The 19516-nt window shown below is 35.7% G+C and overlaps 1 protein-coding gene and 1 pseudogene across 4 annotated transcripts in view; both read right to left on the bottom strand.

The window, feature by feature from the left end:
* The window catches only part of Ric1 (RIC1 partner of RAB6A GEF complex), a 111360-nt gene that overhangs the window by 79937 nt on the left and 11907 nt on the right, over positions 1–19516 (bottom strand). For 3 of the 4 annotated variants that reach the window (XM_076845998.2, XM_076845999.2, XM_076845996.2), the window contains exon 2: positions 39–146. In XM_076845998.2, coding sequence (XP_076702113.1) covers positions 39–146 — 108 coding nt within the window. Of the gene's footprint in view, positions 1–38; positions 147–19516 lie in introns of those variants that run through there. The other variant, XM_076846000.2, reaches the window with a different exon arrangement.
* Positions 9210–12896, bottom strand: LOC143392081 (akirin-1 pseudogene; annotated as a pseudogene).

Genomic DNA, 19516 nt, shown 5'->3' on the forward strand with positions numbered 1-19516 from the left:
TATAAGAAAACACTATTTAAATTAAAAAATCTACTTACTGACACAGCTATCATGGTACTATCTGGTCTCCATTCAGCTTGTCTGTAGGATCCGAACTGAGTAGATGATTTTGTAGGTTCCTTGTAGGTTACAATTAACACACTAGGCTGGAAGAAAATAGTTGTATTTTTATTAATCCCATAAAACACATACAAACAAAATAACAGAACACTATGAAGTATTTGAGAAATAAACAATCTAATATTAAACTATCAGCTTTCAACATTCTAAGCAAATCAACCAAAAAGAAAAATAATGTGTTAGGCCTCTATTTATTAAAGAAAAGGAGTCAATAATTAATAAAATTACATTACAAAACAGAAAAGAAAAAAAAAAAAAACGGCCCAGATGTGCTCACAGGTGAATTCAACAAAATATTTAAAGAAGAAATTATACGAGTTTTCTACAAGGTCTTCCAGAAAATAGAAACGGGGGAAAATACCTCCTAACACATTTTGTGAGGCCACTGTTATCCTAATAATAAAATCACAAAAAGACATTACATGAAAAGTAAACTACACACCAAAATCCCTTAGGAATATAGATACATAAACTCTTAAAAAAATATTAACAAATCAAATTCAACAATTTATAAAAAGAATTATGTACCATAACCAAGTGGGCTAGATCCCGGGCACACAAGCCTGGCCAAACATTAGAAAATAAATTAATAAATCACATCAACAGGCTAAAGAAGTAAAACTCACGATTATAACAATAAATGCAGAAAAAGCATTTAATATCTCCAACACTCATTTATGATAAAAACAAACAAACAAAAACCTTTCACCAAACTAGGAATAGGTGGGAACTTCCTCAATCTGAACACCTACCAAAAAATCCACAACTAATATTATACTTTGTAGTAAGAAATTCCAAGCTTTTCCACCAAGAACAGGAACAAAGGCAAGGATGTTCCTGCTATCCACTGCTTTTCAACATAATAGCACAAGTCCTAGCTAATTTAATAAGACAAGAAAATAAAATAAAACATATACATACTGGGAAGGAAGAAATAAAATTATCTTTATTTATAAGGTAATATGATCATTTATGTAGAAATTCCAAAAGAACATCAAAACCTCTGGAAATGATATGCAATGATAGCAAAGTTGCAGAATACAAAGATAATATAAAAAAGCCAATCACTTTCATATATTCCAGCAAAGAAAAAATGGAATTTGTAATAAAAAATATTTTCCCATTATATTAGCTTTTTAAAAATGAAATATTTGGTGTATAAATCTAACAGACTTTATATAACATTTACATGAGGAATATCATAAAACTCTGAGAACTAAATAAAAGATATCCTACTTTAATAAACAAAAGAGTCAATACTATTAACATGTCAGTTCTTCCCAATTTGATCTATGGATTAAATGTAATCTCAGTCAAAATCCCAGTAAGTTATTTTGTAGACATCAACAAATGCACTCTAAATTTTATATGAAAAGGCAATAGATGAAGAAGAGCCAACTCAATACTGAATAAGAACATGTTGGAGACCATGATATTATTACCTAACTTCAAAACTTACTGGTTAAAGAAGAAACAAATCAATCAAAGAAAAAGATCACAGAGTCTAGGAATAGACCCATACAAATACACTCAACTGATCTTTGACAAAGAAGCAAAGGCTATATAAGAAAGAAAAGATAGTCTTGTCAACAAATAGTGCTAGAATTAATGAACATCAACATTCATGAAAATAAATCTAATTAAAAAATTAATTTAAAATAAATCTGACCTAAATGTAAAATATAAAACCCCTGGAAGAAAACAGTAGAAAAATCTAAACAGCTTTAGGTATGGCAAAGGCTTTTTGTAAATGACACCAAAAGCACAATGTTGAAAGAAATGATCGATAAACTGGACTTTAAAGCAAAGAGTATTATCTAAATAAAACATACTTAACTAATAATCTGCACTATAAAAGTGGAAAAGAAACTAGAGGGCTGGGGTTGTGGCTCAATGGTAGAGTGCTTGACTAGCACATGTGAGGCACTGGGTTTGATTCTCAGCATCACATAAAAAAAATCAATAAATAAAATAAAGGTACAAAAAGTTATGTAAATCTTTATATATGTGTAAAGAATCTAGAAAAGGAAATTCAAAAGCTGTTTGTTTAGAAGAGGCTTCAGGCAATGCCAGAGAAACTTGGTTGAACTAACCCTCCTGGACATACGGACAAGAATCTAGAAAATGAAGTATTTCAAGGCATTGGAAATCAACCTAAAATAGGCAAAAACTGGAAGGTAGCTATCCTGAAAGACATGACACGCCACAGGTAAAATTTGTAAATCTGGCAGGCACAATGGCACACGCCTGTAATCCCAGGGACTCAGGAGGCTGAGGCAGAAGGATCCCAAGTGCAAAGTCAGCTTTAGCAACTTAGGGAGGCGCTAAGAAGGTTAGTGAGGCGACCATTATCCTAATACCAAAACCAGAAAAAGACATTACATGAAAAGTAAACTACATATCAAAATCCTTCAGGAATATAGTTACATAAACTCTCAAAAAATATTAACAGGCCTGGGGCTGTAGCTCAGTGGCAGAGCACTTACCTAGCATGAGTGAGGCAGTGGGTTCCATCCTCAGCACCACATAAAAATAAACAAATAAAATAAAGACATTCTGTCCATTGACAACTATAAAATTTTTTTTAAATATTAGCAAATCAAATTCAACAATGTATAAAAAGAATTATGCACCATGACCAAGTGGGGGGGAATATAACTCAGTGAATAAGTGCCCCTGGGTTCAATCTGTGTTACCAATATATACATATATAAACATATTATATATATTTTATAAATCTTGCTTTTTGCCTAAATTTGCAATCCAATCTGTATCTGATTCAGGGGTAAAAAAAGTGGCAGATTTAATTACTTGAGGCAAAAAACAGAAAATAAAGCTCAGACCTGCTACTCTTGCTGGAAAGCTCTGGAGGAAATTCTAAAAGAACGGGTGCCTCAGGGAAAATCAATCTCAAAAATCACACTTAAACTACTCTAAACTACATGGGAAAGACTTTCCCCTTCATGGGAAAGACTAAACTGCATCTGATGAAAAAGCAACAGGTGGCAGTTGAGAGAAATGAAGGAAGATACTAGATATTGCCTACCATAAGAGAAATAGATAATTGAATTGAGATAAAAGTTACAGCCTGCATGAACATAACACTCTTTGGAGGAACACAACAAAATCTAGTTTTTATAATTTATAAAGAATGTCAAGAATTAATAAGCATGTGAAGGAGCAAGAAAGGATAACTCATATTTAAAAGAAAAAACTGTTAAGAGAAACTGATAAAGAGGTATGGCCCAGAAGTTGAACTTAACATAAATTTTTAAATCAAGGTATTATAAACATGTTCAAGGAAAAATACTCATAATGAGTGAAGACAAAGGGAGAAATCTCAAAACAGAAAATGAAACCATACAAAAGAAATTGGCTCTCCCTCCTCATCTGCTCCTCCCCTCATAAACAACTTTTCATACCTCCCCCCATAAGAATCTAATGGAAATTCTAGAGCTGAAAAACATATACAGGGAAACTCATAATTTTATGAATTATATAGACTGAATCTGTATTAAAATTAGTAGGAATTATCTGATCTGAAAATCACAGAGAAAAAAAAGACTAAAGTAAGCATTGTTAAAAACAAGAGGGATCATATCAAGCAATATTAATAGAAGGAGTCCAAGAAGAAAAAAGAGAGTGGGGCAGAAATATGATTTTTCAGATCCTCAAGAGGAAACAGAATACCAGAAATGATTAATATGGGTGAACAGAAAAAACTGTTATAATTTTTGGATTGATAAAAAATTGAAGAGATATAATTATATATATATATATGTATATATATGTACTACACATATACATACAAAAGAGAGGTAAATGGAACTATACTAATGCAAAGTTCCTATATTTTATGTTAAACAGTAAAAACGTTATTTCTAAATACAGGGTGATAATGAACTATACTGTAATCACAACCATCACCACCTCTCTTCCCAAGGCAAAGAAGTACAGATTTAACAGCCAACCAAGAAATTTAAAGTAGAATTCTAAGATAATATTCTGGCAATCCAAAGTAATGGGGGGGGGGGGGGGGAAGGAAGAGATAATTAGAAAATAAATAGCAAATTGGTAGACTGTTATGGTTTGGATCTGAAAAGTCTCCCAGAGGCTCATATGTTGAAAATTTGGTCCACGGCTAGTAGTGTTATTGAGAGATGGTGGAAATGTTAGGATGCACGGACTAGCTGGAAGTGGTAATCCATTGGGGGCATGTCCTTGAAGGGTTTATTTGTCCCCAGTGCCTACTACCCTCCCTCTATCCCACTGCTTCCTAGTCATCATGAGGTGAGCAGCTTTGCTTCACCATGTTCTCCCTGCCATGATGTTCTATCTCACCACTGGCCTAAAAGCAGCAGAGTCAGCTGACCATGTACTGAAACTTCTGAAACCATGAGCAAAAGCAAATCTTTCCTCCTTTTAAGCTGTTCATGTCAGGTATTTTGTCACAGCAACAGAAAGCTACAGTTAACCATAACAATATTTATGATAAATATAATTTAAAAAACTAAAACTCATCTATATGTTATCTATAAGAAATGGCCTTTGAATACAATAATACAAAAGGATCAAAAATAAAATAGAAAAATATGTACCATGTAAACAGTAAACCATAAAAAGCTGGAATGTTTAAACTCAGAAAAAATAGTGCTTAATTTAAGAAACATCATTACATATAAGGAAAAATTTCCTATTAAAATGGTAAATTCATTAGGAAGGCAAACAATTATACATGTCTATTAATAAAGTTTCAAAATATATAAAAGAATATAACATCATTAAAAGGAAAAAATATATACAATTATAATCAAGGACCCCTCTCCCAGTAATTTTATAAAATTGGAGAAGAATTACAATCATGTTCATTCATTCTTCTGTGTCAAAGGCCTGCAAACTTTCTGAAAAGAATCAAAGAGCAAACAATTCAGGCTCTGTGAGACACATACAGACTCTGCCACATATTCTTTTCTTTTCCTTCTTCAAATAATATAAAACATAAAACTATTCTTTGCTTCCAGGCTATACAAAAACAGGCCACCAAAGCCACAGCTTGTGTCAACCCTTCACTATTCTGTCATTCATTCCCTTATTATTACTCCCTGCTAAGATTCCTTCTCTCTGTTGCCCTACTGAACCAAATGTTTAGTTTTTTAGGACTTTCCTAGCTCAAGAAGAATATAAGATGTTCTTAGTCATTTAAATCCTGACATCACTTATGGTTTTCACTAATTAAGATCAAATTTGTTACAGGTTCATAGTCTTTCACTTTTGCCACTTTTAAAGAGTATAGTTCTGGCAGTTTTTTTTTTTTTTTTTAAAGAATGCCCCTCAGCCTATGCAAATATCCCATTTTCCCTATAAATTCACAGACATTAATTTTAGAATTCATTAATAGATCTTCTTATCCCATTTTCCCTATAAATTCACAGACATTAATTTTAGAATTCATTAATAGATCTTCTCTGTAGCAATTATTATACTTCAGGCTGACTCCTGGGTCTCCCTTAAGCATACCCTCATTTTCTAAGGTTCTGGCACCATAATGTGCTCTAAGGTCATCTTGTACTTTCCCTGCCTTAGCCCTTCAGTCAGCCATTTTTCCAGGGAGTCCTCTTTTGAACCTAGAGGTACTCAACTCTGAGCTACACCTCCAGCCCTTCATATTTTTTATTTTGAGATGCCCACGTTGCCATCCTCCTGCCTCAGCCACCCAAGTCATTGGGATTATAGGTATACACCACTGTGCCCAGTTTTCTGTTTCTTTTTATTAAATACTTTTTAGAAATGAGATCTGAAGCCAGGCACAGTGCTTACACCTATAATCACAGCAACTCAGTAGGCTGAGGCAGGAGGATTGTAAGTTTGAGATCAGCCTCAGCAACTTAGCAAGGCCCTAAGTAACTTAGTGAGATCCTGTCTCAAAATTCCAAAAATAATAAATAAAAAGGATTGGAGATGTAGCACAGTGGTGAAAATATTCCAATGCATGATCTATTAATTTTTCTATATGCAAATATATTATTCATGTGTATGTATATATATATATATATATATGTATATGTATGTGTGTGTATATGTATGCGTGTGTATCTCACAGGAATTCCTACTATCATCTCTGACTATAATCCAGAATATTTAGCATTCATTCTAGAATGTCCCCTTGATTATTTGTAGTTTCTGGCAGTGAGAAACCCTGCTCTAATTTCACACAATTTATTTACTTTGTTCAAGCCTAGTATATACATCAAGTTGTTTTGAATGGCTAACTGCATCCCTGTGGGAAATCTGCCTACTAGAATGTGGTGTTTGTGTATTTCTTTTATTTTAGCCTTACAATAAACAGTTGAAATACTGTTTTCCATGTTTCACAGGTCATCCTTTAAAGGCTTTTTGTTAATCTCTGCAAGTGAAATATATAAGTTTCTAAGAAGCCATCAAGTAAAGGTTAAAAATAAGTACTTTGGGTGTCATTTGCATAAGATGAAAATAAGAACATAGTTTGGGATAGAAATCAGGATTTATTGTAACTATCTAGAAAAGAAACTTGACTCTGCAACAGAAGTTAAAATAACAAAGCAGCTTTTTAAAAGGATGTACTTAAAGCCAGGCATGGTGGCCCAAGCCTGTAATCTCAGTGATTTGGGAGGACGAAGCAGGAAGATCACAAGTTCAAAGCCAGTTTTAGCAACTCAGCAAGGCCTCAAGCAACTCATCGAGACCCTGTTTCAATTAAAAAAAAAAAAAAAAATTTAAAAAAGGGTGGGGGCTTAGTTTAATCCCCAGTACCCCCCTCCCCAAAAAAAAGTACTTATAAGACTTACACTTCCTGGATAGATCCTTAATAAAGCTAGAGTGATCAAGAATGTGTGGTGTTGGCAATCAAGGGAGGCAAACAGAACAATGAAACAGAATAGTTTAAAAAATAGAAAAATCAATAGAAAGATGCAAAGCTAATTCAATGGTCATAAGAGCATCTTTTCAACAAATGGTGCTGGAACAATAAGACATCTATATACTATATTTTGTAACAGTTAATATATAGATATATTTAAATATATTTCACGTAATGTATTTTCTAAAAATGAACTTCAATTCATACTTTGTTCTATGCACCTATCAATTTATAGATTATTATAGATTTATATGTAAAACCTAATCCATAGAAATTCAGAAATACAGGTGAAAATCCTCTGTGGCCTTTGGTTAGGCAAAGATTTCTTACATAAGACACAAAAGACCTGGTTTAAAAGTGAGAACTGACAAAATGATCTTCATAAAAAATACTTCTCCTGCTGGGCAACATGGCACATGCCTGTAATCCCAGAAATCAGCAGGCTGAGGCAGGAGAATGTGAGTTCAAAGCCAGCCTCAGCAACTTAACGAGGTACTTAGCAACTCAGCAAGATCCCATCTCTAAATGAAATATAAAAAAGAACTGGGAGGTGGTGCAGTGGTTAGTACTTCTGTGTTTAATCCTCAGTACCACAACAAACAAAACTTCTCCTCAAAACACATTATTGACAGAGATATGTCACAGACTAGAAAAAATATTTGCAAACCACATATTTACATCAAGGACTTGTACCCAGAATATATAAAAGACTCTTGTAAAAAAAATGAATAAATAATTTTTTTTTAGTTGTAGTTGGACCCAATAACTTTCTTTCTTTTTTTTTTTTTTTTAGCTTAAGTATTTTATTTGCAACTAAGCTTGTTAACACTATATAATGAAAATGTACAAAGAATAATGTTGCAGTTTTTGGTTAGATTTAAGTCAGACATTCATTAATAAGGAATCTTTGAATGTGAATATTCCAGAAATTTCTCTAAGCCATCTGATCAGAACAACTGTCTCTGAATATTACCTCACTTTGGAAGGTATTGGCATACATTTGAATTAAACTCAAAAATTTTCAAAATAAGCCATAATTTAAAAAACTATTCTATGTTCAAACTAAAACAATTTTAATAGAACTTTCCTTTCCAGAAACAATAAAGGAAACAAGGCATTTTGTAAAATGTGGTTCTGAACAAGTCACAGTAAAAAATAAACGTATATTTAACTCCACCTCCTCAAAACAGAGGCTACTTTCTGCTCTGCAGCCTTGGAAACAAGGTGAAGAACAGCCTATAAGCAACTTCGGGTAGGAGGTTGCCAAAACAAAGCTCAAGCAGTTTAACATGGACACCTCAGAAGAATTTGGGGGAACCTGACCAAAGAATCTGAATTGTATTTTTAATAACTAATACAAAGGTGAAGTGGTCCTCCCAAGTAGCAGTGCTGCTGGGGCCTGGCCCAGTCCCTTGCTCACTTATACTATGCTCCCGAGCAAACCCCAATGCTTCTGCTCCAGGAGAGACTGTTTCCCTTTAGAGGTTCAGTGTCCAGGGAGCTCTTTGATTGTATAAATGAGGTGAGCTGCGACTCCACGGGGTATTTTAAGGCTTGGAGTCAAAGATTTTTTTTTTTTCCCCTAACATGACTAGGTAGAGTCCATGTGTCAATGGCCTGTCTCCAGTTTGTTCTAACTTCTTACCACACATTTGTAGATCTAGGAGACCTTTGCTATATCATCATAATCACATGTAATGTCCATCCTAACTTATGATTCATATTCTGTGCCTGGAAACAGTCCCTGTATTTAACAATAATACCTACACATAAAACAATCCACTGTTACAACTTATATGGTCACAAAACATTAATGGTCTTCTATAGACCAAGCAAATGTTTTTAACCACAATTGTCGTGCATCAAATTCACAGCCAGAATCCCCAAGATCAAAAAAGAAATTTGCACAATACAAATAATAACTTAAAATATACATACATACACACACATACACAGACTCTCACATACACTTCTTACAGAACTGTGCTTAGGGAAACTCCATTTGTTGGCTGCCACTGAAGGCATATTTTGCTAAACTGCTGCTTCAGGTATTTTTGTTTGGAAAATCTATCACAGTAGGGCACAGCTGTTTATTGGATGAGCAGAAAAGATAGATATGCTTGTGGCAACCAAAAAGTTTTAAGGTCTTTCAAGTTGTATAAAATGGACCTGCAGAAAGGTTTAAGTGTTCTCAGGATGCAAAGTTTTGGAGCTGAAATGTGATATCAAACCAGTTGCAAAAAGTATACAGCAGCCATCTCTTGAGGTCAAACCTGGTACCCAGATAATGCAAGAAAGCTTCAGGATACATAGCTTGTTGGTCTTGTCCCATATCGCCGCATAATCTGATCATGTGTGAATTTCACAAAAGATTCATACTGTTCTGCTAGTTTGGTGTTGAGGATTTGCTCATACTCCTCCCGAATTTTATCTTCATAGTCTTTTAAAAGCCTCTCATATTATTACAACTTGTCGAAGGGTAAAGGTGGGCTGGTCCTTCTTCATCCAGGAGGAACCTGGAGAACTAGGTGCTGTGAGTGCTGAGGAGTGAGGATGGCTTTCTGAAGTACAAGTTTCACTCTGATTGAGAACAACTTCTAAATGTCTCCACCTCTGATAACGACTATATTCTTGCTTTATGTTCTGAAAAATTTGCTCGGAGTTGGAAGGCGCCGCTCGCTGCTGGGCGGGGCGGGCTGCTGGAGAGTCGGAGGCGGTGGCTCCACGTCTGGGGGCCTGCGGCCCGGAGTGGGGCCGGGCAGAGAGGCGCAGCGCCGCCTCGAACTCCATGGGCCGCTTCAGCGTCGCTGAGGGGCCAGGGACCAGGGGCGGACGCGGTGGCTGCTGCTGCGGCCCAAGCTCCGGCTCCTCAGCGGGGCTCGCAAGCCAAGCCGGCTCCAATCCAATAACTTTATTTCATTCATTTATTTTTATGTGGTGCTAGGATCGAACCCAGGGCCTCGAACGTGCTAGGTGAGCACTCTACTGCTGAGCCACAACCCCAGCCCAAAAGACTCTTAAAACACAAAAATAAAATTAAAAAATAGAGGTAAAAGATTTAAACAAAATAATTACAGTATCGGATTCTGCCCAGGTAGAATAAATATCTATGTAGCCATATTGACATAAGTAAATGAATAAATTATCTATGAAGCCATATTGATGTAACTAATGGAATAACTGAAAGAGAAGGGACAGCATATCCTCACATTAGAATTCCAATTAGTAAACGTAGTAGGAAAGAGGAAGGCGAGATTCATAATTAGGTGGCCACCACATATTATTAGTTGCAGACATGATCCAGTGATGCTAAAATTAATAAGAAAAAGTTCCAGGAAGCCAGGCATAGGCATTGGCATTAACTTCAAGGTTAGCCTGGGCAACTTAGTGAGATCCTATCTCAAAATAAAAAATAAAACAGCTGGGGATGAGACTCAGTGGTAGAGAGTCTCGCTGGGTTCAATGGAAAGAAGGGAGGGAGGGGAGGGGAGGGGAAAGAAAAGGAAGAGGGGAAAGGAAAAGGAAAAGGAAAGGAAGGGGTTTTAGAAAGGAAAGAAAAGTAAAGGAAGGGGTTCCAAGGAAGAAAGGAAAGGAAGGAAGGAAGGCGTTCCAGAAGAAATAAGATTTGCCTATTATCTCCCCCCAAGTTACTTTTTCAAAAATTTTAACTACAAAAGGAAAGACAGTAACTTCACGGTAGAGAAATCTGGCAGACACCAACTTAACCAAGTGATCTAGGTAAACATCACCTACCAGTAAGAATATCATAAGCTCTGAGAAGGAACATTTTTGTTGTCTTCTTGTCAACAATTACATAAACTCAGTCCATTCAAGAGAAAATCAAACAGACCCAAGATGACAAACATTCTACAAAATAATCAAAAAGGCTCAAAATGATAAAAAGGAGAATAAGAGAAACAAGGGCTGAAAGAGACAAAGAAGAAATAACTAAATGCAATGTGAGGTCATGGATAGAATTCTAAAATACAAAAAGAATAATCAATTTGAAAAATTAGGGGAAATTTCAATCAGATCTATAGTTTAGTTAATAATAGTATACCAATGTTTATGTTTTGTTAAGTGAAAGATGCACCAAAAAACAAGTATACACTATATGATTCCATTTAAATAAAAATTCAATAAAATGCAAACTAATTTATATAGAGAAAAAGCTAGCAGAGGAGTGATTACCTGGGGGAAGGAGGGCAGTAAGAAACAACTACAAAGGGGCATGAGGAAACATTTAGGGGTAATACTCACTATTATGATAATGGGAATGGTTTGATATATGTATACATGTCAAAACTATTAAAATTTATACTGGAAACATGCACAACTTATGTCAATTATATCTCAAGAAAGCTATTAAAAGTTAAAAACAAGATATTATGGATGGCCTTTTGGAAAACTGAATACAGAAGAAAACACTGCTTGGGAGACCAATTTAGAATCTATTATAAAAGTCTAGAAAAGAAACCTGAACTAGTACATAAGGAGGAGAGGGCAGAAAGGAGAAGATGGAAATTTTAAAAAAGAAGATATAATTTGTGTATTAACTTCAATAAATATATATAAGATACAATCAGTAGTACATTTATTTTTTATTTTTTTATTTTACCTTTTTGTTGTGTGTGTGTGATTTTCAACTTTCTGATTCTTTGACCTGTTAATTTTGAAAGCTTTTTTTTTTTTTTTAAATACTAGACCAAGGAGAGATTAGTAATTCCAACAGAAAAGGGTTTTTTAAAAACTGACCTTTCTTATAATTGGCATTAATGATAAGCTGTCTAATAAACATAAAACTAGTCTGGCACTGAGTGACAATATTTAATCACTTATTTAAAAATCTTAATATGTTTTACTATTTACTAATTTCTCATTTCTTATTGTTTCAATATTTAAATATGTTATAATTTTTTTATTTTTAAAAATGAGTAATTTAGGCTAGGTATGGTAGCACATGCCTGTAATTCCTGAAGCTTGGGAGACTGAGGCAGAAGGATCCAGAGTTCAAAGACAGGGTTAGGGTTGTGGCTCAGAGAGAGCGCACTTGCCTAACATGCCTGAGGCACTGGGTTCAATTTTCAGCACCACATAAAAAATAAAGGTATTGTGTCCACCTACAACTAAAAAAAAAAAAGAGTTCAAAGATAGCTTCAGCAACTTAGCTGGGCACTTAGCAACTAAGGCGATCCTGTCTCTAAATAAAATACAAAAAAGGGCTGGGGATGTGGCTCAGTGGTTAACTGCCCTGAGTTCAATCCCTGGTACCAAAAAAAAAAAAAGAGTAAATTAGTTTGGCGAGTCAGAAGCACACCAAATCTGAGGTTTTTACTCTACACACCCATTCTGAAACAAACAGAATAATATACAATAATGTAGGTTTCTAAGACTACTAAATCTTGATGTAAAGCAGATAACTAGTATTCTTTAGTATCATCTCTTCCTAAGTGACTTGCATTTTGCCCAGATTTTAATGAGCACTATTTTTAACTCTCTAAATAGCAAGAATCAACATGTTTAAAGCCTCTAAATTAATTGTTGATTCTATTAAAAAAAAAAAAAAACTTTTCTCAGAAGCAATTTTACCCTCTACAACACTCTATTTCTAAATACATGTGTATGTAAAGTCTGCTAAAGTTATTTTAAAATGCAGTTTCTTTCAATAAGAAACATAATTTTGCAACATAAAAATATATTCTATAGAGTATTCACAAATCCTTCTGTAAAGTTTCATACTATTAAAACATTCTTACTAATTTTGTTACACCAACTAATATTTGAGTTCCATATTCTTTGATTATCCATAAAGAATATGAAAGGAAATACCTATCTGTAATTACCAGTAATACACCACTTTCGTCAATGTAGTTCTTTCCATAGACTCAGATAGTATAAAGTTTTTGACAAAATATTTGATATAAACATATGTAGTATACAAATGATAAATAATGAACACCTAAAAACCCACCAGTCAGATTAAGAAATGACTCGCTATTCACAACTCTAAAGTTCCCTGAGTACTCTTAAATATATGTACCTGTAGCTATCAGAGAACTAACCCACTATTTTCAATTCTGAAATCATATACATATGCTTCTATAATTTACTCACTATTCTGTTGATATGTATTCTGAAAGAAATTTACAAATTAAATTTTCTTTTTCTTCTTTTTTTGGGCGGGGGAGGGGTATGGAGGGGAGTGCCAGTGATTGAATTCAGGGACACTCAACCACTAAGCCACATCCCCAGCCCTATTTTGTATTTTATTTAGAGACAGGGTCTCACTGAATTGCATAGTGCCTTGCCATTGCGGAAGCTGGCTTTGAACTCCCAATCTTCCCAAGCTGCTGGAATTACAGGCATGTGCCACCATGACCAGCTACAAACTAAATTTTCTGATAAAGAAAATTAATTTCTAAATGAGTAATGTTGTGGTTAGGGGTCTCCAATCATGTGGTTCAATTCAATGTACTGTATAAACTGTAAAATGGGATGATTACAAATGACCCTACAGTTATTCATGATATTTACATGCCTACTAGTATTTTTTGTTAATGTTTTAAGATTTAAGGTTATGGCTGTATTTGGAGAATATCTGCAAAAGAGATTCAGCTTGATCTTTTAAATCTTAATAACAAACTTCATTTTCAAAATTAGTTCACTCAAGGGCTGGGGATGTAGGTCAGTAAGAGGAGTTGCCCGGCATGCCTAAGGCACTCAGTTCAATCCCTAGCACTCCCCTCCCCCCCCAAAAAAAAGTTCACTCAAGATTATATAACTGTTGAGTATGTTCTCTGTAGAAGTTTCCTAGGCCTGCTGTTCAAGTACCAAAAACTGGGTGGCTTACATCAAAAATTTGCATTCTCTCAACATCTGGATGCTCAAACTCTGAAATCAAAGTGTCAGCAAAATCATGCTTCCTGACAGTTCTAAAGGAGGATCCCTTCTTCCTTTTTATTTTTTGGTGTTTACTAGCTATCCTTAGTGTTCCTGGCTTGAAAATGTATCACTCCTACCTCCTAGCTGTCACCACTGCAAGCACTAGGAATTTTCCTCTTCATTCCCAGACATTTGGCAGGCTACAAGGTTCACATACAAAACAGCTGGCATACTCAGTCCCAAAAATCCTGATGGGGACTGAGCTTTGCTGCTTGGACTTGGAGAGGTGAGATGTGGTGAGCCACTAGCTCAGAAATTTACCTCCAGTCCTGCTCTGTTTCCTTTATCTGAGAGATCTAATATATTCACATAGTCTTTCTTCTATGTATATGTGTGTTTGTGCCCAAATTTCCCCTTTTTACAAGGACATCAGTTATGTAGAATTAGGGCCCACCCTAATGATGTCATTTTAACTTGATTTCCTCTGTAAACACCTTATTTCCAAATAAGGTCATATTTTGAAATAACAGTTTAGGATATCAACATTCTCTTTTAGGGAGTGATCATGATTCTACTCATAACATTTTCTGTAAATGATCCATAATAACTGGGAACTGGGGTATTAAGAGCAAATAAAAACATCCTAGTGTGTATGTTAAACTGCATGTCTTTACTAACACTGTCCAATAAAACCTTACTGCAATAACAGAAATGTCTTACCTCTGGTACACTCCAATATAACAGATATGTCACATGTGACTACTGGACACTTGAAATGTGGCTAGTTCAAGTAAGAAAATATTTTTATTACCCCCTTCAAAGAAACTCTGTATCCATTAGCAGTCACTCCCCATTCCCTCCTTCTCCTGACCCACAGCAACTAATAATTTTTCTAATAATCTTTCTTTCTGAGACTATGAATTTGTCAATTCTGGACACTTTATATAAATAAAATTATAAAATATATGGCCTTTTGTGTCTGTCTTCTTTCATTTAGCATAATGTTTTAAGGTTCTATACATGTTGTACCACATATCAATATTTAATTTCTTTTATGATTGAATAATATTCCCCTTTATAGATATACCATTTTGTGGTTATCCATTCACTTGTTCATGGACATTTGGGTTGTTTCCACCTTTGGCTATTATTAATAGTGTACTATGAAAGTTCATGCACAAGTTTTTGTTTGAATACTTTCTATCAGTTCTTTAGGATATATACCTAGGCATGGAATTGCTAGGCCATATGATAACTCTATGTTTAACTTTTTGTAAAACTGTTTCCACGATACACAGGATTTCAACTTCTCCACATCTTTATAAACCCTTGTTATTATTATTATTTTTTTTTTTGGTAGCCATTCTAGTGAATGTGAAGTTTAGATTTACACATCTCTAAAAATGAATGCTATTGGAAATCTTTTATGTTCAATATAAACATATTGAACTACTTGTGTAGGCATCTTTAAAGATGCCTATTCAAGTTAATTGTCCATTTTAAAATTGGGTTAACCAACTTTTCAAGAGAGGTTATGTTCTAGTAACTGAATCTGTAAGTTGATTGCTGGACTTCTTTAAGATAATTTCTTCTACAAGAAAATTCCTTATATGTGGTGGTTAGATTCCCTGGCCAGCTTACAAAAGTTTATTCATACCACAAACACTGCCACAGTCAGGCTGCAGCAAAATAACCGGGGGGTGACGAACAACTTATGTACATTGATACAGCAGGAGTGGGAGCCGTTTATTGTAGGACCAGAGGGGTATATATACATTACACACAGCTTATCTTAATTAACATAAACTAGATACATCAGTCAACCAATAAGGAATCTCCACACTTAATGGCTCGCTCGTTACTTCACAAACCACTCCCTCTGGCAAAATGCCAGGCGCCATCCTGACTTGTTTACAAACCCTAACATTTCCCCCTTTTGTTTAATTTAAATAACGACCATAGTGGTTTTTACACAAACACCACAAACAATCTGCTACAAGCAGAAGGGGAGGATACAAAATGCCACAATACCAAGCCAATTGATGGCTCCATGCAAGAAGCCCTTGGAAAAATTATACCAGCAATGACACCGTTAGCAAAGATACCGAGTTACAATTTGTTGTAGATTAGTTTGTTGTCTCAATCCAGGTAAAAAGCAGTGTCTCAATAGATTAACTCACAGTCCAGGTAAATCACAGTCCAGGTAAGTTCTGCAGGCAGCTAGCTTAATCCAAAGTCTCATCCGGTTCTCAGCAACACTGGAAACTCTTCCACCTTTGTCTTCACTGGGACGAAGGCAGGAACTCTGGATGGCTAAAGAAAATCCTGTAGTAGTCCAGCAGGCACTAAGAAAACAACCTTCTGAACAATTTAGTACATTATCTCAAGGTTTTTTACATTTGAAATAAGCCTTAATGGCACTCATTACTCATTAGCTTCCAGGTGTGGGAGAACCATTGTAGTTACTGGCCTTGGAAATGATCAAACTTCAGGGACCCGGCCAGTCTTCCGCCTGCAGAGTCCCAGGCAGCCCCAGATGGCCCCGGGGAGAATCCGGGAGTGTTCCGGACTCAAACTGCCACTGGGCACAGGGAGCAAGAGCCTCAGAGACTCTGACTCCGGGTCAGGAGTGGAGTCCCGCTCCCTGGGCGGGGGTGGGGAAGAGCCGGCTGCCGCTGCTTGGAAAGTCCTTGCTGTGCCATGACTGGCTCGTGCATGTGACAGCCACTGCACCGATTCACGCACCCTCCGGTAATAGCCTTTTGCTGCAACTTTTTTCCTGATAATCTTTCTTCTTCTGAACTTTCTTCTTTCTGACTAGAGTTCCTGGGCTTTTATCAACACATGCCCTAACTGCTCTTGGTTCCATTGGGGTGCCTTCTTCCCTTAGTAATTTACTTAACACCCCTTCCATATTTTCGTCACAAAGACAATACAACATTTCAAGACAAGACACAAACATACTGTATCAATCTTCTCCATTTTCTCAAAATGGCCATTTTTCCTCTCGCCTTATCTAGAGATGAGCAGATTTGCTCCCGTCTTATCTAGGGACGGGCAGCTTTTTTTTGTCACTTACCCCCGAGTGTCCTGGGGCTCCCTGGACGGGCCACCATCTGCCACAGTCAGGCTGCAGCAAAATAACTGGGGGGTGACAAACAACTTGTGTACATTGATACAGCAGGAGTGGGAGCCGTTTATTGTAGGACCAGAGGGGTATATATACATTACACACAGCTTATCTTAATTAACATAAACTAGATACAGCAGTCAACCAATAAGGAATCTCCACACTTAATGGCTCGCTAGCGTTACTTCACAAACCACTCCCTCTGGCAAAATGCCAGGCGCCATCCCGACTTGTTTACAGACCCTAACAAAACACCATTAGAGAATACAATATTAGGGTTAAGAATACAGACTAAAGATTGAATGCAAGATTGAAGTACTGGATCTGACATTTGTTTACTAGCTTTTTGACTGGACAAACTCTCCGGTTGTACAGGGCTGGGACCAAAGCAAACTACCATTTGCATGGAGGAAAGGGCAACAGACTGACCTGAAATGGGTACAGAGAACCTTCTGGAATGTTGAAAATGTTTTGAATCTTGATTGAAATAGTGGTTACATAAGTATATACACTTGTCAAACTTTACTTAAATTCAACACTTCACATATTACATAATATTTACCTTAAGAAGATATGTCCCCCCCAAAAAATAAGCCATTATTCAACTATACTGAATGCTATTTCTAAAGACAGGAAAGATTTCTAATATACTTTAGAGGATTTCCCAAAAAGATTTTCTGGTTAATTGTTGATGATCCATTACTTATTGCTTTCAAAACAGACACAGGGCACTTAGAATCAGTACTGCGCAGTTTCTTCTACTGTCACTTCATCAGTAATGACAAGTAATTAACTTCATACTTCAAACATTCCTCGATCTTCAAAAGGCCCTTTTTTTTTAAGGGAAACAGCCAATGGCAACTGTGACTAATTTCTCAATGCAAACACTAATGCTCTTGGCATTAAACTGAGATGATCAACTTCATTTATAAGAAACAGCTTACCAATATCTTTGGTAACTTTTTTCTCTCCTACAAGAAATGAATAATTTTCAAAGTATATCTAAAGCTCATTTTCAACCTGTTTTATGTCTACCTTGCTGTTATTAAAATTAGGCTGTTTTCTCACCCACCTTGTTACACTATTCTTTATCCTATGAAATACTACTTATCCATTAACAAATACTTTTGAATATAAACTTCTTAAAATAAATTTATGCAACATCATCTATGAAGTATTCACATAAGATATGTTTAACTTAGTTTACAACAGGAAAAAGATAAAAGAAAACTTTAGCAATTAGCTAAATCAAGATTGTGGGATGGTGCCCACTTTGGCAGCACATACACTAAAACTGGAGTGATACAAAGGATGCACAAGGATGACATGCAAATTTGTGAAGCATTCCAAGAATGTGGAGAGCGCCCTACAGAATGGAAGAAAATCTTTGCCTCATACAAGGTGTTAATTTCCAGGATATATAAAGAACTCAAAAACTTAACACCAATCATCATCATCATCATCATTCAATTAATAAATGGGTAAAGAAACTGAACAGACACTTCTCAGAAAAGGAAATATGAGGGCTGGGGATGTGGCTCAAGTGGTAGCGCGCTCGCCTGGCATGCGTGCGGCCCGGGTTCGATTCTCAGCACCACGTACAAACAAAGATGTTGTGTCCGCCGATAACTAAAAAATAAATATTAAAAAAAAAATTCTCTCTCTCTCTCTCTCTCTCTCTCTCTCTCTCTCTCTCTCTCTCCTCTCTTGCTCTCTCTCTAAAAAAAAAAAAAAAGGAAACATGAATGGTCAACATATGCATAAAAAAAATATTCAGCATCTCTAGCAAATTAAAACTACACTGAAATTTCACCTCACTCTAGTCAGAATGGCAATTATTAGAATACAAGTAATAATAAATGTTGGCAAGGATGTGGGGAAAATGGTTTTTCATACATTGCTGGTGGGACTGCAAATTGGTTCAACCCCTCTGGAGCAGTATGAATATTCCTCAAAACTAGGAATGGAACCACCATTTGACACAATTATCCTATTCCTTGGTATATATCCAAAGAAGTTAAAATCAACATATTACAGTGACGTGGCCACATCAATGTTTACAGCAGCTCCATTCACAATAGCTACACTATGGAGCCAACCTATGTGCCCTTAAACAGATGAATGGATAAAGAAAATATGGTATACATACACAATGGAGTATTTACTACTCAGTCATTAAAAAGAATAACTTTATGACCTTTGCTGGTAAATGTATGGAACCGGGGAATCTCATGCTAAGTGAAATAAGCCAGTCCCCAAAACCAAAGGTTGAATGTTTTTGCTGATAATAAGAGGGAAGATATTCAATAGATATTCAGGGGAATTAGGGGAAGAGAGGGGTGACAGGAAAAGAAAAGACAGTGGAATGAATGCCAAATCATTTTCCTATGTACATATATGAACACACCATAGTGAATCCCACCATTTTGTACCTCCACAAGAATGGGGTCCTAATTAGCATAAGATGTATTCCATGCTTGTATAATCAA

This window comes from Callospermophilus lateralis, chromosome 2 (genome assembly GCF_048772815.1).
Source record: "Callospermophilus lateralis isolate mCalLat2 chromosome 2, mCalLat2.hap1, whole genome shotgun sequence".
Taxonomy (NCBI): Eukaryota; Metazoa; Chordata; class Mammalia; order Rodentia; family Sciuridae; genus Callospermophilus; species Callospermophilus lateralis.